This window comes from Larus michahellis, chromosome 7, assembly GCF_964199755.1.
Source record: "Larus michahellis chromosome 7, bLarMic1.1, whole genome shotgun sequence".
NCBI classification, from domain to species: domain Eukaryota; kingdom Metazoa; phylum Chordata; class Aves; order Charadriiformes; family Laridae; genus Larus; species Larus michahellis.
This window is the reverse complement of record NC_133902.1, coordinates 29,736,396-29,755,056: the sequence shown is the minus strand read 5'-3', so window position 1 is coordinate 29,755,056 and position 18,661 is coordinate 29,736,396. Positions and strand designations below refer to the sequence as shown.

At 42.5% G+C, this 18,661-nt stretch overlaps 1 protein-coding gene across 12 annotated transcripts in view; it reads right to left on the bottom strand.

The window, feature by feature from the left end:
* Window positions 1-18,661, bottom strand: part of INO80D (INO80 complex subunit D) — a 59,816-nt gene that overhangs the window by 8,574 nt on the left and 32,581 nt on the right. For 5 of the 12 annotated variants that reach the window (XM_074593464.1, XM_074593463.1, XM_074593470.1 and 2 more), the window contains 2 exons: window positions 17,136-18,328; window positions 6,679-7,343 (listed from right to left, as the gene is read on the bottom strand). In XM_074593464.1, coding sequence (XP_074449565.1) covers window positions 17,160-18,328 — 1,169 coding nt within the window. In that variant the 3' untranslated portion in view covers window positions 6,679-7,343; window positions 17,136-17,159. Of the gene's footprint in view, window positions 1-4,990; window positions 6,346-6,678; window positions 7,347-10,579; window positions 11,994-16,348; window positions 16,694-17,015; window positions 18,329-18,661 lie in introns of those variants that run through there. The other 7 variants (XM_074593468.1, XM_074593462.1, XM_074593472.1 and 4 more) reach the window with 5 other exon arrangements.

Here is an 18,661-nt window from a genome sequence, read left to right as displayed (position 1 = left end):
GGGAGACACAGCACAGCCTCCGTGAAACACGCTGCTCCCTGTAGCACAGGGCTGTGTGAAAGCAGCCGACACCACGGCAAACCGGGAACCGGTACGAGCAGGACTGGTAGCTTTCTAAGCATTTTTAATGGGAAACAGTGTCTGATAAAGGCATCATCTTTTTGGTGCATCATCACAGGAAATTTGCTACAGGCAGCCAGCTTTGCATGGCATGCGAAATGTCGCAGCAGCTTCACTGAATTTTTCTGAGAGAGATTATTTGTCAAGATCCTCATCTCCACCATCTTTGAAAGGGCCTACCTCAGGCAACATATATATTTGTACAAGACCTTGACTGATTCTAATTTCTTAATTAGGGGTATTAGGAGTAGCTCTGCCAAGCAAGGCCTCGTACCTGGGCAGAGCTGGTAGAGATAAAGGAGCCAAGTGAAGAGGATAAGGTCTGACAAGGAACAATTCTGAGTTCTAGGAATCTAATTTTGCTTACCAGAATCTCTTCAGCAACAATTTCAGTTGCAGTCTGAGGAAAAAGGGGATGGAGAAGACAAGACAAATGGAATAGGCAAAACACTGGGCAAAAAAGGAGGAGGAAAAAAACCCCAAAAGTTATATTAAACAGTAGGACCCAAGGGAGAGCAGAATAAATGAGATTAATAACAGAGGAAACTAGCTAGCTCCACTGAGCAAATGCTGTTTAACAGAAAAATTAAATTCTGCAGGCTTAAACAAGGCATTAAACTTGGGGGGTGGGGCAGGTGGGGAGGGGGAACACACACGACAAAAACCAATAAAAAACCACCAAGTGCTCTCAGCTATAAGTCAAGTGGCTTTGCTGACTTTGAACACTCAGCTGGACTGGAAAAGCTCTTTACTAAAGCAGCCATAGCAAATGCATGCAAATTGCTGAGAGCACAAATTATAGAAGACTGCACACTGAAGGAGGTATCCTCTGCTGATGCTAATGTGTGTCTCGATTCAGGCAGCATCACTTTCTGCATAAACGTCTGCACCAACAGGCAACAGGAATGTGCGGAGAAGAACCCCAGATGCCTCATGTGTCTTGGATTTAACCCATCCGTATGCTTCTAGGCACTTATAGAGTCACCCCTTAGACCTCTCTCCCCAACCCAGTTGGGTTCATCCTAATGTGGTGACGCTAAAGAATATTTTTCTTTAGCAAATGGAAAATAAAATCCAACAAAGGCGTTATTTTGAAGACCTGCCCAAAACCGGTTGTAAGAGCTTCAAGGCCCCCAGACTCAGGCAGGTCTCCCAGTGCTGGAGGGGATCAGCACCACCATGGAGAGACACGGGGAAGCTGTAACTGGGTACCACGTGTCCCGTGTAGAAATGGCGACAATAATCACTTTGGGAAATATCTGTGAACACTGCAAGGGTCCAGTTCTGCACAAATTCCACTGGCACAAACGTGGACCAACTCAGACGATGGGGCAGTGTTGTAACGGAGACTCGCAGCTTGAGTACTGGCCCAAATCTGACACAAATCAGCCTCTCTGTTCTTGCTGTTGCTTTGGCACCAGCTGGGTGAGGCAGGGTTGCTGCTACTTCTTTACCTGGAGTTTGAACCCAATGCATTTCTTCGTGAGCACTGCCACTCTCAGCACACGCAAAGCCTCGGTGCAAGAAAGCCACAGCTTGAAGAGAAACGCTCCAACGCACTTAAAACCCAAGAGAAACCAAGATTTTTTTTTTGTGCCAGCTGTGCTCCTCGCAAGCCTTGCTGCCCTCCCTGGGGTCACAGCCCTGGTCTGCAGCTGGAAAGACTCTCTCCCCTCCCTCTCACCACAGCACTTTCTCTCCTGCTGCAAAAGGCCACCGCTGCATCTGATATGGCTGCAATGGGGAAGCTGGAAGAGGCTGAAGTCCATGACACCCTCCTAGGAAATGTAGGCTTGCAGAACACAAGGGAGCTGTGAGAAAATATTGGTCATCAGGACAGCATTTACGTCCATGTCAGCAGCCTAACCAGCATCAGCTACCTGGTGGGCATCACAGAGGGCCCCGCAGATCAGATTTGCAAGAGCCCCCTGGGACAGTTGCTGGCTGGTTACAGGGGGTTTCTTCCACCGGGAGTTGCATGGCATGAAAACAAAGGTTTTAAAATTAAACAGGTAAGAACCTGAAGCTGGTGCACAAGCTGAGCAGAAACAGGCATCAGAGCCAGACTGAGTTCACATTACAGGGCTCTCCTCCACACTGGTGGCTGTCAGCCATCGCAAGCGAGATGTGAGAGGTGAACAGGACACACAAGCCTCTTGGTCCTAAGGACATCTGTCAAGGGAGTTATTGGCTACAGGCATAGGAAGTTTGTACCGCTGTTACCCTACAGAAGCACAAGAATGCATATGAATATCAAAGCTACTTTGATTTCGGGGACATTTTTAGCACAACACTTCAATTTTCTTACTAGATTCAGCGGTACCAAGACTCTTCACTGGCACCTTCCACAAGTCATAAATTAGCGATAGCAGTAAAGCAAGGCAGCCATTCCTGGGCTGAACCTCCTGCAGTAAACATGACAGTCACCCCCTAGCCCCTTAAAACAAGCATCCTATATCTCCAATTCAGACCTGACAGCTGCAGAGTACCAGCCCTCGCTGGGATGTAGGCTCCGGGGGGAAGCGTGGAAGATGGACCCCATTGTTTCCTGCAGATGGGACAACTGCCTGTGACTATGCAGGGAGAGAGAGAGGTTGCCTTCACCTCTGCAGGAAGCCAGCTCCCAAACTTAATAAAGGTTTCTCCTTCCAATTGCTTCACCGAATATGAGAGCAACGCTTGCTCTTGTAACAAAATGTCACCCGCTTTTCAAGTACAAACTAAATGAGCTTTCCTGAGAAAATAATTGTCAACTATTACAAGGCTACTGTTGGAGCTCAAGAGGACTGTCAAAATACAAAGAAAGATGTACCGCGTTCTTCCTGAATTGATACTTCAAACAAAACCTATTTGTGTTTTGAAATGTGGCACTAGAACAATGACCAATTGTTTCTGTAAAGTTTCAGACTGAGACCCATGCAAACATTTTCTAATAAAGAGCAGCATTTCTTTGTTGTTCATGGAAATGCTGGGAAAAAAAAACCCACCCCAGGTGATTCAGTTGGTCTCAGCCTCCGCCAGCAGAGGAGTCTCAGCGCATCTCTCGTCAAGCCCACGCTGGAGAACACCCAGCTCTGGAGCAGACCAGGCAACTCTACACTTCTGCCAGGGAGTCATCCCCAGGGAACAGCCCCCATTTTCCTAACTTCCACCTTCTTACTCCTCATCGCAGCCTCAAATCCTACACCAAATACAACTTACTTCTGCTGCTTTGTTGAAAGCAGATTTTTAACAACTGTTTTCTCCGCAAGAATCAATTCTTCCATCTCTTGCCACTTTGAATTTGAGTGCTACTTGAGATAGGAGCACTCCGAAGGACGAGCTTTGCAACACCCACACGCACAGCCAGAATTGCGTCAGTGACAGCCCAGAACTGCCTCATCACTGCTGCCCCTATAGCGTCCAAATGCCTCAGGCCCATAACTTTGAAAATTCCCTAGAATGCACAAGCTTGGGGTAGATTTTCTCCAGTCATATTGAATTGAACTTATGCTGCTGGACTCTCCTTTTGTTTACTTTAAGTGTCTGGTCTTTTCTGTCATCGGTCTGTTTTGACAAATGTCTGGATGCAGCACTTCCTGTGTACTCCCATCTCCCAGGAAGGCAACGTATTAAAGCACAAACCAGTTCCATCCTCTGCTGCGAAACCTTTGCAGCATGTGTTAGCATGGAAGACTACATCATTCACTGTCACCGCTTATCCCTCGGCCTGAATTACAATCAGGCACTGTGAAACGCAGCTCTAATTACACTGTCTAGAATGGCTAGGCCACTGTTCATTAAAAAGAAAAGTCAAATTACTGAATCCCCTTCTCATCAATCTCTGCCGATAGTTACTCCGATGATCTGGGCAGCATTAAGCGAGGCTGCTTATGAAAAGCAGAACCTGGAAGATGGTTGCACCTAGGACACGACTGCTTTTCCCCTGCGAGTCACAACTTTAAAAGCGTTGGAGATGGAGAGTAGCAAAGCAAACACCAGTTGTAGCACATACCCTCATGTCAGAAAGCAAAGGGGAAGACTTCCCAATACAAATGAGAGGAAGATGCAGCAGCCATCTACTTGCCGCAAAGCATCCAAGATGTAGTTCTGTCTAAAGAGAGGACATCCTTCAAGCCACTGTGGAAAAGCCGCTCTCAGAGAGCCAGACCAGCACGGGAAGGTTAGTGCCAGCCAAGGCAGTCTAGATGGCACTAGCTGCAGCAACGTGGCAGGAACGGCAACTCTTCCCCAGTGTGCAGCCGCCTGCGTCTGAACAAGACAGGGGTGATGCCCAGTGTCAGACCAATCCAGGTAGTCACCACATCCATGCCCTGGCCTCGCAATCCTGCCCGAGAGCTGGCCGGAGCCTTGCGGCACCTCAGCAACCACCATTTCTCATCCACACGCTAATCCTCAAAATAACACCAAACTCCAACTTACCAGTTTCGGTGATGAAGCAGGTATATATTTTTTAAATCTTAGAAAACTTAACAACATATAAGACAAAATTCTATTCTCTACCTCTTAAATTATATTTCAAGTACAGTTCTGCAACTCAAAACAGAAAACAAGATGAAGAGGATCTGTCTCCAGGCCAGTGATCCAGAGCTAGAAAGCACTATAATTAGAAGCAGTACTGAGATTGAAGACCCCAGTTTGTTTGCAAAACTAATTAGCTAATGTTATTAGAAAGCAACAGAGAATAAGCAAGAGCAGAATCGGACTCTACAGCTATCTAAGCAAAGGACAGTTTAATAACTGTACTTAGGATATGTTTAAAAAAAGAACAAATCACTTAATGGATTAGATTTCAGCCTGGGCAATATTCATACATCTCTGACTGAGCAAAATGGCTTGAAGAAGAGGGTTTCATCATAGTAAACACGGCTACTTCACAGCAAGATTTATTAATACATCCAAAAGAAAGAAAGAAAATCATTTTGTCACACTATATACAGATAATACATACAGTGTTTTATACACATATTACATCAGTTTTTACACAAGAAAAATATACATAAAAATGTAAACTTTTGTATACAAAAACCCTTAAACAAATTAAACAAGGACCAGATAACAAAAGGAGACCAATCTATTATCATTTCATTGATTTTTTTTTTTAAATGGTAATACAGTACATTCATTGAGAAGTATGAGGAACATGTGAGCCAACCTTTCCTATTTAAAGGGAAAGTACAAACGCAAGCTTTCCTACCCGCCCCTGGAATGCTGTCCGTGAGCCTCCAGCACTAGAAGCAGTAGTGGGAGTTGCTATCGCTGCCGGGGACCCTGTAGGAAAGGACCCTTCTTCTCGGGCGTTCCCATGCACTGCACTCTCCGAAAGCGACACATCTGCAGAAGCAACCTGGACTGGGCTTTTTGTGCGTATTAGCTAGTCTTCCAGCTAATACCATGAGACGGGCTTGCAGCAATGCAAGTTTGTATGTTCCCTTTAAGCAGTCATTAAGTGGATTTAGCTTTGCTGGAGTAAGTTGTTTATTTTTCCCAATGTACGGTATGCTGGACACATGTGTCGGGGATGAAAGGGAAGAAGGAAGGGGTGTAAGAGACTGCTAATCCTTGCTACCATGCAGTTACTTCAAAATCAGGTACATTTGCAAGCTACAATTCACTGGTTCAAAATACACTGCCTCACCTTTGCTTTCCCACTGCAACTTGTTTACATTTTAAACTCTAGTGGCCAAACAACTGTACGAGGCTCTTTGTTACAAGGCTGTTTCTGATATCAAAGTGTGATCAAGCTACCTTTAAAATGACACCAAACACAAACTGCTCTGAGACAGCCTTAAAAAGAGTGAGCATTCCCTCTAAGCACTTCAGATTGTCCATTTGCCACCTTCTCTTTTACTAAATTTAGGATAAAGCTATTTACCCTTAACTGCAAAAAGGATATTGGTTGAGATTCTGACGTCTGTTTTGTTCCACTTGCAGATAAACAGTTTTGGGAATTGGAGGGGGAAAAAAAAACAAACCCAAAACCCCAAACCCACAACAATAAACCCAAACCCTAAAACCTCAGCATCAAATAAGAAGGGAACTACTTAATACGTTGGTGAAAAAACAGTTGCAGAAACTCATTGGAAACAAGCAAACGATAGATTCCAATGAAGGCTTCTCACATTAAATAAGTTAAGGACTTGTTACAGACATCTTGAATAAAAACATCCATCCTCCACAAAGTATGTTAAAATGTAACACAATAGTGATGCACTGGTATTTCTCCTGAAAAGGACAGAAGGACATGAAATCTCCTTAGTGATATCAGGACTATTGAATGTAGGAGGCGAACAATGACTTACGAAAGTAAAGTAATGAGGGGAAAAAGCTGTGTAAAAGAAACCATGAATCATTAATTCTAATTGGACAAAAGGGGGGATGGGGCAGAATGCGATTACAGTATGCCTCAGAAACCCCTGAAGGAAATAAATACTTAGAAACTTGTGTTTCCATTTCTTTCTCATGTCCACCTAAGTGACAGTGAGAGTAAGGGCTTGTCTGCTTGCTTTTGGTTTTCTGTTTTCTCTTTTTTTTTCTCTTTTATTTTTTTCTTTTTTTAAATAACAACCCTTCTAGTAAAAATTTAAAAGACAATTACAAATGGCTTTAGATAAGTAAGAGTCTCCTATTTAAAATAAAACTTTGATAACACATTTCTCCATTCCTTCTATATAATGCAGCTTCAGTGAAAATATGTCATAAGGGACAGCAATTTGCAAAAACTGGGGAAAAAAAATTGCCAACCAAGTTTCATAACATATACACATGTATATGCAGGACATCTACACACTATATACATATTTAATATAGGTATGCATGAGTATATATCAGGAGAGAACCAACAGGTACGTTCTCCACATACATAAACTGAAATAGTGTAATATGTGTGTGTGTAAATACGTATTATACACACACAGTACACAGACATACCCATACACACGCCCGAACATATGTATTATAGAAATCGTCATGTATGATTGCATGAAAGCTGAGATGGAACAGCACACCAGTTACCTTTTTCTAATAGAAATGCAAGGAAGACAAAATTCCATGGCTGAATCGTGGCCAAGAAAAATCATGCCATATCCATATTGAAAACGTGGAATGCAGTAAGGCTCGATGACAGAATTGGAGCAGCATTCTCCACTGAAACTGAAGCCTAAGTTAGCCAGGAGTTTCAACAGTGCTTAAATGTGACTGAGCAGGTTTCTGACAGCTGCTTTCTGCTAAAAGGATATAGAAACTCCATTTAGCCAGAAAACAGGAAATAAAATACTTAAACCCACAATTTACTTGCATAAGCAAAATCATCCAATACAAAATTAGATGCAAAGTGCTAGCATGTTAATGGTCAACTCTGCAGCTCATTTTAAAATCTGTTTAATGGTGAAATAAAGAGAAACACAGCTCATTACATATGTTTGATGACAGCCTCACTGCTCAGAACAGAGCACAGGGCTGCCTTCTGCTTAGTGCCTGCATTACAGGAAACACAAACCAAACTCTCTTTTTCTCCCTGGGGCTGAAAATTGAAGATAATTTTTGGTGGGTTCGTTTTTCTCATTTTGAACATTTACCTCTAAAATACGACGCTGGGTTAACCTTTTAATATGCTAGGAAGCTTTGCATCAGGTTCTAAGAAAAGTTTGTGTTCATCGGCAAATCAGCTGCAGTCCTACTCAAGCACAACTGAATAGCTGGGAAATTCTGCAGAAGTTCAAGCGAGGGCTCAGGGCCCAGTTCAGCTGTCACTACAGTCACCAAGAGAATTTCCCTAATGCATGAGCAGAGCTGGATTGGGCCATTAAAGCTGACTGCTGCTAGCAAGAGAAACTGTAGAGATGTGGGGACAAGGAGGAGCTGGAATGGAGGCAATGGAGCAGAGAAGCAGAAGAGGTCGGCATTGCAAGAGGCCTCAACGAGTATTAATACAGAATAAACAAAAGCAGAAGTGTACCAAGGGATCTCTACCGGAAGGGCTGAGGTAACACAAATCAATGGTGACCAAGCTCTGATCAGGCACTGATGTCATCCAAATCCCTCAGAAGAATTAAAACAACCTTGTTTGGCACAAGTGCTTACCTGTTACACATATGTTACGTGGATAGTCTCTTTCTTCAGCTCACACACTTACTCATGTTACAACTAACATACATGTGTGTGATACAATGTATATTCCATCTATACATCTGTATGCATGTACATATAGATTCAGATTGATTGCATTCATACATATTTATTGTATATCATGAGGGCAAGTCCACATTCAGCAAAGTGCTACCAACATCTCATATACAGATATATCTCTCTGTACAGGTATACACAAAAACGGGTCTATTCTTCCCCAAAAGGCATAAAGATTTATGCTGCTAAGTCCCATTAACACCAACTAAGCAGAAGGAAAGGCCTCTGACAACTTCCACCTCCCTGCCTTGTCACTTGTATGCATATGTGCCAGAAACAAATTGCGGGGAGAGGGAAAGGAGGAGGGATGACTGGAGGGCATCAACATACTGATAGGGAGGGGGGATATTAAAAAAAAATAAATAAAAAAATTAAGATTTGTTTTGCAACTGCTTTAAAAAAGCCTTCAAAAATTCAAATGTCTGTACAATACTGCAAGCTTTGTTTTTCTAAACAGATTTTTAAAGTCACCAGGATCATCATCATTAAACATGATACTGTATGAATAAATAACAAGTAGGTTACTTTCTCCAGCCTAAATAGAGCAGTATGAAGAGCAAGCCAATCTGTAAGAATGTTTCTGACTTCTCACAATTTCAAGTGAGAACTCCCATAAAGAAATCTTCCTTCTCCAACTATGAAAAAAAAGTTAAGTGGCCATAATTAAATTCAGAATTTCACAGCACATGTGAAACTCCCTGGATTGAAAGGGTATTTTGTTCTGCAATCCCACACCAGCAATTCTGGGTCAAAATTAAAATACACGAAGACACTCAGGAAAGAAAAGAAGCTACTTTGAAGACAAGATCCTTTTACAGAATGGAGATCACTCCACAAACAGCGCCCCTTACAACCTAATTAGAAAACGCAAGTACACCGACTGACAACATTTTCCAAGTCAGAGCATAGGAGATTCGGGTATTAATTTGCAAAGATACACAATTCCCATGCCTCCCCATCCCACCAAATGCAAACCTTCCCATTTCAATTTCTCCTGAAAAACATCATTCGTTTCTCCCATATCTCCTCCTCCCCCATTTGTTTTATTTAAAGGCTGTCTTTGGGAGCTTGGTATTTTCATGGCATTTTAAACAGGGCTCAATGCAACTCATTTAAAAAACAGTAAAATTGACATGATATCAGAGTTAGCCTTATAACAGAAGATTACGTAGTAGAGAGTTTCGGTTATTTATACAACAGTGAGGACATAACAACCCCCTACTAAATAATCACATTTCTACAATACATTCCATCACCTCTCGACTACTTTTCTCTTTACAAAACTATGACCTACATACAATATACACATTCGTATCGCACATACATCCCCCCCAATGCATATTTTTTGTGTGTATATATAATACATACATGCACACAAGCAGTCTAATCCTATTTATAAGTCACAGTGGGAATTCCTTTGTGAGGAAAGGAGGGGAAAAATTCCTGAATAAGACACTGTAGATTCCTAATGTTCTGACTTTTCAAATTCCAACTCACAGAGCTAACTGGAAATAAATACATTTAAAAAAAAAGAAAAGGTCTTACAAACTCGGTTCACAACTTCCAGCTACAGTAGTTGGATTTTTTAATTTGATCTATTTACCCTGTAACTAAATTTCTAATCATAGGTACAAACCACGGATAAATTATTGCAGAATGTAACACTCAAAATAAAATTTAAAAAGAGTTATAGGAACAGTAATATAAGGGTTAAAAAGAGTTCTATGCTTTGTTGATACAGGATACCATTTTATTTTATTTATATATATATATATCTATATATAGATATAGATATCTGCAAGGTAGCAAAGAATAGCTGTACACCTTGACACGGCAAAGATCCAGTGTAAAAAGGTGCTTCACTAGTTTGTTTTTCCAAAAAAGCTTGTATATAATTTTATAGCTATTAAAAACACATATGCAACATAATTCATTACACTCAATACAGCTTTAGTATAAAACTTATAATTTATGAGGTGATGTTAATAGCATAAATTAATATACCATTTCTCTTAAAATCTACAATAAGTATTCTGAAAGCTCATTGGGGAAGGGAATCTTTAAATAAAAAGTTTAAAGCTGAGCGTGATGAAAAAGATTCTGTATGTTGAACTTGAGATGAGAGCCCCGAGAAGAGAAAGAGTCCCTAAGCCAGACACTGTGGACTACAAAACCGAACAAAGATTTCTCCTTCTTGCGCTCTCACTTAGGTGACGCTCTACCTTAAATTATTATTTACTTTTAAAACTATTTAAAGTTTTTTTTTTTTTTTGTTAACTGCCCTTATTTCCGCAAGGAATCCCTGAGACATACCCAAAACTGAACGGTGAAGGTCATCACTGTTCAGAGAAACTGGTTCAACCCCTTCTGGTAGGATGTAGCTATTTTGCATGAGAATTGAACTGTCCATCACTTCAGAATGAATCTATTTGCACCGGAACCAACTACACTGTTTAAGACGCAGGTTAGAGAGTCATTTCAGGGTAAATCAGTCCACTCCAAGGTAGAAGCCAACGCCATCGCAGTTAGCTACATCAGAGGAATCTGCACCAAAGTTAAAGTTTTCCAGAGGATATCTGGGAACGCTACCTATCCAGAGTTCACCTCCGTGGGCACCAGGTGACAATGACAGAAAGCAGGTAAAACATTAGCATTGCCGGACCAAGTTCAACAGGCGTATGTGGTCGATACACGGGTACTCCGGACATCTCACTGTGTGTGTGTTTGGGGGACTAGCAAGGGGAAGGAGTAGGAAGAATGCATTTTTCTACATTAAGCAAATAGAGTTTTAAGGTCAAAAGCCCAAGTTTCACCCTGTTGGCTTCCAAACCAAACTCTATGAGCCAGACTGAAGAGGTACCGACACTTACTTCAAGGAGACAGAAAGTCTTCTCCAACTATTGCTGTCAATCTATGGCCAAGCTCACTTTCTCCTTTCATGCTTCCACTATGTTACATTATTCCACGGTAGCCAGAGGAGGAGTATGTGAAAGCAGAATAAAACAGGGGAAAGCAAAGAACCCAATAATCATGAGAAGTAGCAAAACAGCAAAGGGAAAAGCTCCCAAAACAGTCACTGTTGTTTTTTTTAAAAAGAGGCTGAAGACATGAGTGAGAAATTTGTTCTAAGACATAGATTTTGTAACTCTTTCCCCTCCACCAAACATTTCTTTCCCAACAACAGTGTTTTTGTCTAGTTTTAAAAACAAAACCAAAACTTCACCTGATAGAGCTAAGGTCTCTCATGAGCAGACCCCTCCTAAAGTCCAAGTTTAAGTTTAGTAAACACAAATGTACATTTTTCCACCAACTTACTTGTATTTGGGCTTGCAGGCATTAAAAAGAATAATTTAATTTTTTCTTTGTGACTTTCTACTGACGCACTTCTCAAAAGAACCACCTGTGAGAAGGTAAAGTCTTGCTAAAAACATCTGCACATTCACTGCTAGCGTGTGCACTCCCATGATCAATGTCGTACCCTCAGCATCTAGTTAATGACATATTAGCGTGCTGTGAAACATCATCTTACTCACTGATCTGAGAAATACTTTGATCTATTGCACTGTCGTTTTAGCATCCAAAATGTATGTTACGAACTGCAGGAATCTCTCTTCCTTTTCGTTTTACAGTCAGATTCGCTCAGGATCACAGAAGACTTATGGTTGGCATTACTTACATTGGAGAAGTATCTGAGAATAGGAGAATAAAAGAAAGAATGATGAAGAATGTAGAGAGGAAGGAAATAAAGGCGGTACGAGAAGCACCCCACAACACCCTATCATTAAATGTTACCCAAAAGATCAGAAAGACCTTGTGACCAGAAGATCAGAAAGACCTTAAGATCTGGTCAGCACGTTAGCCCAAAACTTTTCCTTCAGTTAGTATTTCCACCACCGGACCTTGCAAGAGGCCTGCACAGGAGACTCCTTCACATGTAATTGTGAAAATACAAAAGCAAAAGGAAACATCCCACCAGGGAAACTGCCTAGACACACACACACAAACGCCTCACTGCAGAAGATTGCTGCAGGTAAGTTTTCTATTGTCTATCTGCTGAAAGCACCTCCTGCCACCGTCCCTGAGCCCTACATGTCCTGAAAGATTCAACTGCAGGTAGCTGGCTCTTCTAAAAAATTTTCCCTCCTCCCTGCCCAAAGGCTCATACGGCTGGAGAATTCACCAGTGTATTTAGCTTGCTGCAGCACACAGACAGGGAGAAATACCCCTGGAGCCCTGCCGATGCCTACAGGGAAACACGGCAGCCACAATGCTGCAGGAGCTCAGGGAGGAGCTGGAGGTCAGAAGCAGACTGACAACACACGTACGCAACCAACAGGGCCAGCTTCTCAGGCAAGACATCTGTCCGCTGCTTGCTGTACTCCTTCGTGAGATTCTTCTTTCCTGGCAAGCAGATTCAATCGCAGACTGTATTTAGATGTGGTTTCAGCAAAATGTGCTTCAAACTGAATTTGGCTACTGGTTTGCAGGTTCAATCCTAGGCTCTTCGCCTTGGCCGTGCCCCTGAAGCCAGTGGCATCACACTGTGCCTAACAGCTCACAAGAGAACTTCCCAATTTTTCAACTAATACCCATCCCTTTCTTAACAAAAAAATAAAATAAAATAAAAAAAAGCTCCACTTCCCTTGGCTTCTCTTTGCTATTATGAACGACTCTCCGTTGACTTTTTTCCCTTGCATTTGTACTTCCAATACCATCTCTGACTTTTGCCTGGCAGGCAATAAGCTTCTTGGGGCCTTCCAATGCTTTCCAAATGAGAACTGCAAATCCTCATTTCACTAACCTGCTGAATGAAGTGGGAAAACTAGCTGTTGCCACCTCCTCCAGAGTGCCTGAGGCAGACCTGTAACTGTGCTATCTCTCAGCATTATTGATTTAAAGCCTTTATGCCCAACCACAGAGAGAAGCATGCTACTAACAAGAAGGGAATTAAGCCAGAACTTGGAGGAACTGGAAGGCAGGAGGAGACAAAATAACGCACCTTTTCCATCTTCTTGCATCATACATACTTCTTCGTATATCACAGTAATTACGAGGCCAAAGAACAAATCAACTTTGAGGTATCTAAGTGCATATGGCTCCCCTCAAAGTTGGCGTAAAGTCTTCTTAAGTGAAAGGAAACATCAAAGCGTGTCTTCCACAATGCCTTACACACCAGACCAGCATGAGACTGTTCCCAATGAGCCTCTGTACGTTGTCAAAGTTCATCTTATGTTAAGTACTTTTGTACAAAGACTAATTGAGGTGCTATTATTACCAAAAATGTTACTGGTATTTTATTCTAAGTCTAATTTTTTTCCGATTCTTTAAAACTCAAATCTTATGTAAAGAAATTAACTATTAGGTTCAACTAGCTTTATTCCATTTGTTAACACGGAAAGGGCACGGCAGGTATCAACCATCTCAAATCAATGGACTGAAATTGCTACACTGGCTCTTTGGTGAAAGGGTGATTAGAGTGCTAATTGCTATACGAGGAGATACTCAAAGACCTTTGAGAGAGAGCATGGGTTCTACTCAGGAACAACATAAATAACAGCCTTGAGGACTGCCTTAACCAGACCTGCGGTATTTCCCAGAGGAAGAGGTGTGAAACATCTCTGGTTGCACATATCTCTCAGATTGGATCTCTCACATCCAACAGTAAGACACCGATTCACTGAAGTCAACAGGTTGTGTGGGCGTAGAAGCCCACCTGGGACGATCCACCTTGTAAAGCTAAGATCAAGACCCGTAACTGCTTGGTAGGCTGTAACCATGAAATCGGCGGCAGTGAAAAAACAGGAGGTGAACCAGGAAAAGGCGAGTGGTGGCCCATTTGAGAATTCTGTGTCAAACAGGACAGAGGGATTCCTATTTCAAATGTATACAAACCGAAGTTTATTTTTAAAAGTGCAGCTTCATTGCAAACTTAGTTTGCTCATTGAAAAATGTTACGTCATCACTTTTCAGCGAAGAGCCATCAAGGGATGTACAAAAATTGATGTCTAAGTGAGGGAAGAGAGTTTATATCCTAGGCTGCCTTAATGCAGGAATGCAGGTACATAATGGCCATCAATTTCAAATGGGAATTATGGACCTGTGCAGCTTTGACAGCTTTTGAAATTCCCTGTCTAAATCAGTGCTCAGATTAGGATCTGAGTTCTGTTCTGAGTTAGACCAGTACAAACTCACAGTGACCTCAGACCAAAGAGCTCCTCTGTAATTTAGACCAATGTGACTGAGCAGAACTCGGCTCTTCAGTTCCTCTCCTCCCTCCCCCCCGGCATTTGCTAAGAAAGAGAAATGTGATGTGGGGCAAATATACTCTGCACTAGCTGCAGCTTCATTAAAAAGTTTGATGGGCACAAGAACGATTTCAAGACCAAAGCCCTGAAACCAATTTATAGAAATTAACATCCTCTAAAATGACAGGAATACACAAGCAGATTAAAGAATTAACCATTTGGTATGCTAGTTCTCCACTCTTCTTCAGCCAATCATCCAAACACATTGAAGAAGGTATACGGACACAACGAAAATCATTTGCAAATCAAACAGATATCTCCTCAAAAAAATATGGGGAACATAATACAAAAATAAATAAACGCCTTGTCAGATTTGCCTCATTTCACAATACCACTGGGCATTCCTCAATCAGCAGGACAATCACAAGCAGGATTTCATAGGCTTCAATTCAACTTCTTTACATGATTTAAAAACATTTAAATGTTACAAACATATTTAAATCACCACTTAAAAATATTCGGCTTATATTATTAAGATCTATTTTACCAAGTATGAAATAAGGACTTCATAACAACAGAAGCATGAAAATCATTTTTGTTTCCTCCACCCACATACACTTGCAATTTCAGAAAAGGACATATGCATCATCCATACTCCTTTATATTTAAGGAGGACAAATCTTTCAAGAAAAGAGGGATAGTATGATTGCTATGATAGTAAGAAGACAAAAGACCTATCCCGTTTAAATTCTGTTCCTTAGCAAGACGGAAGGAGAGGTTTGGGTCAGAGATTCTGGTGTGGGCCTGACTGCTAGCAAAATTAATTTCTATAGAAACTAAACCTCGTTCAATGATCCCTTGCTCAAACAATTTATTAGGTCTCCCTTTCACATGTGCTTGGTATCTCTTAATTTCCTGAATTAGACTAGAATACATGCAGGTAGGATGTTTTACTGTAAGGTAGAATTAAATCTGCCTTCTACAGTAAGAGACTGAAATATGGGACTTCCTATTCTCTCTCATCTGCATCTCAGAAATAAACCAAGAAGAGTACAGACTTGTTATATTAAGTAGGAGTTACTTTTACAGTCAAAGTCAGAGTACAGTAGCAAGTTTGAGCCCTATAAAGTCACAAGCAAATTCCTTTTTTCCCTTCCTGATAAAGAGATGCACATAAACACCTCAGAATTTCTGCTGCTGTTATCTCTTGGATTAAAAACCATAAAATAAAATTAAAAAAAAAAATCTAAAAGCTAGCAGACTCCTTTTTTTAAGAACTGAAATTACTACCAGAGTCTGAATACTATCTTTAGCAGGTGGGCAGTAAAAGCAAAACTGTCCTGCAGACAGAAGGATGTGATTTCTCTTTTGGTTAGCCATGACTGCTGATAGGTACCTGCTAGTTCCTTACGTACATTCAGCTTCCCATACAGAGCATCAAACTCTACTAGTGTCAAAAAACCCTATATGGCTCCCGAGGGGGGGTGGGGGGGGAAACAAACCTATCGAAGAAAGTCTCAGTAGCTAGACATAATTTGAGAAATGCATCCATCTGAAATTTACTAAAGGGTCTGACCTAGACTTGTGTGGATGGGCAGAATACCAACCAAATTCTTCCACCTTCAGCTGGGAAATACCTGTCAGCCTGTCAGGCAAGGAGCTCTGGACAAAGCCACACTTGAAAAGGCAAATCATCAATGCTACAAGGCCACAGTAATTCAGCAAGGGAGGGAATTTCTGCACAGGAATCTTCACTAATCCATGATCTATTTCAATCCTTCTGGTTTTCTTTCTTTTTTCCCTGGGCTAACTTCGTATCAGCCTTCAGATTTCTGAGCAACCAGTCAACTGATCACCTTGCTGCTCAATGAATTTAAAATCATCATAATAAAAAAACCAAAAATCAGCATGCAGTAAGAACAGTGACCAGTTCTGGAAGGGAACAACTCCCACTTCTCCACCAAAAGAAGAAAAGGAACTGCTGCTCCCTGCACCCCAAACACACACACGCACACAGAGGAGGTCAAGAGACTATTTTAAGAAACTGCCAAACTCATCCTTGAACCATGATCTTGATTTAGGACTTCAGTGCACCATTCTCAAATCAATGCGTGCAGCCAAGTTTTCCATGCCAGATGCTACCTCTGGAAAAAAAGTAAATAATAATAATAATAAAAAAAATAAAAATCAAGAGACTTCTGCCCACTGGAAAACTTTCTACCAGATGCTAAAGGGATGACAAGCACTGATCCGAACCCTAGGAAACAGTAACATGCATCAGTAACCTGAGGTATCTTCCCATTTCTAGGTCTTACTGCTAAGATCAATTACATCCAGTAACTGTGCTGTATCCTTAAGGAATTATTGGGGAACAGTGAACCTGCCTGCAATAAATGAGCACCGGTGCGTAACAAGCACATGTGAACGCTACAGCAAGGTTCACAGAGGGCTAACCCTGGTCAGTACTGAAGCAGGGGGGTTTTCTTCTCAACCCCCTTATTAAAAAAAAAAAAGGGAAGGGAGGACAGAAAAAAATAAAGAAAAAGGAAAAAAAGGAAAGATAGAAAACACAGGTCCCCCATCTACCTGCACAGAGCCAGGCAGACAAGCTCAGCTGGAGGTGGTGAAGGGCGCGGATGCGTTATTGGTACTGGTAGCGGTGGCACCGGTCACTGCGAAGCCCGTGGGAGGAGCTATGGAGCTGTGGCTGGGCTGCAGGTCCTTGGGGATGCCACTGTGGGAGCTCAGCTGGTGCCCGAAGGCTGCGCTGAACTGAGGGAGCTGTTGTTTAGGGGAGGTGGAGGCCATGAGTTCAGCGGAGGCAGGACCCATGCCACTAAAACTGGTCTGCGGTAACCCCGGAAGCACACTGGAGCTGTTGGGGGTCACAGTGGCGAAGGCAGGCTGTGTGGTCTCTGAGTGCGAGGTGGTAGGTGGTGTGGACAGGGAGGTGGACAGGAGGTGTCCATCTGCACCAAGAAGGTTGCTAAACGGAGAGGGGTCCCCAAGATTGACAGGAAGATTTCCCCAGTGAGTTCTGGGGTTGACCACCCCACTAAGTGGCACATCCAGCTGAGTTGGGAGCAAGTGCTGTGCCATCATGGGCATCTCTGCTGAGAAGGTAGCTGCCAAATTATCACCAGAAAAGGATGTGGTGTGAGGGGATGTGATATGGTCACTGTAGGGAGACGGCACATGCTCACTATCATAATGGCTTCCATGGGGTGAGGAGTGTGAATGGTCACTGCTGTATTGCTGTCGTGAGGTGATCAGGTCATCTGCCTTGCTCAGCAGCTGGGCAGGGTGGGGCCTCTGGGAGGCATGGCTGCCATCATGAAGTCCATGAAACTGTCCTGGGAAGGCTCTCTCCCCAAGGCCACTCTGGCTTATCAGAGTGGCAGAAGTAAGGCCGACGTTGGCTGGGGCTGAGAATTGCCCCTGGATCTGCCCTGCCAGGGGCGTAGGTGGGTTGGACAAGGTAGCAGAACGGAGCAAGTTCTCATCCAGCTCCAGACCGGAGAAATTATCATGTACTATACGCCCATTCAACAGCTCCCCCAGATCCGTGTTAACCTCTCGACTCAAGGACTGCATTCCTGGAGCTCCAGCACCTGTAGAGAACACCCCTATCCCTCTATCTGACAGCTCCTGAACTGGCACACCATCTGTCTGTGTAAGTACTCCAATGGTACTCAGGCACTCAAGAGAAGTTACAGCCTGTAGGGCCCGTTCCAGTTCTTCAGCCTCTTCTGTAGTCGGAAGGAGATCTCCATTTTTACCTGCAGAAACAGGGACACCAGAAGTTAGCATGCTCCTCTCATGTGAGCCTGACACTGGCACTTTAAGGATGCAGATGTACAGACAGTTCAGTACAGAGCTGCAGTGTATGATGACCTTCCAGAATGGCTTGCAATACACAGAAGATTTCATTCACCAGTGTTCACTAGGTAAGCACGGTAAGAAAAATGAGAAATTACACCTTCCTCTTCAATGGAACTCCCTCTCTCTGCCCTCCTCTTCCACATACTACAATATAAGATGCCTCCCAAACTTACTAGACCCAAAGTAAAAAATGCTTAAATACGATTTTCTTCATGCTGCAGTAACACAAA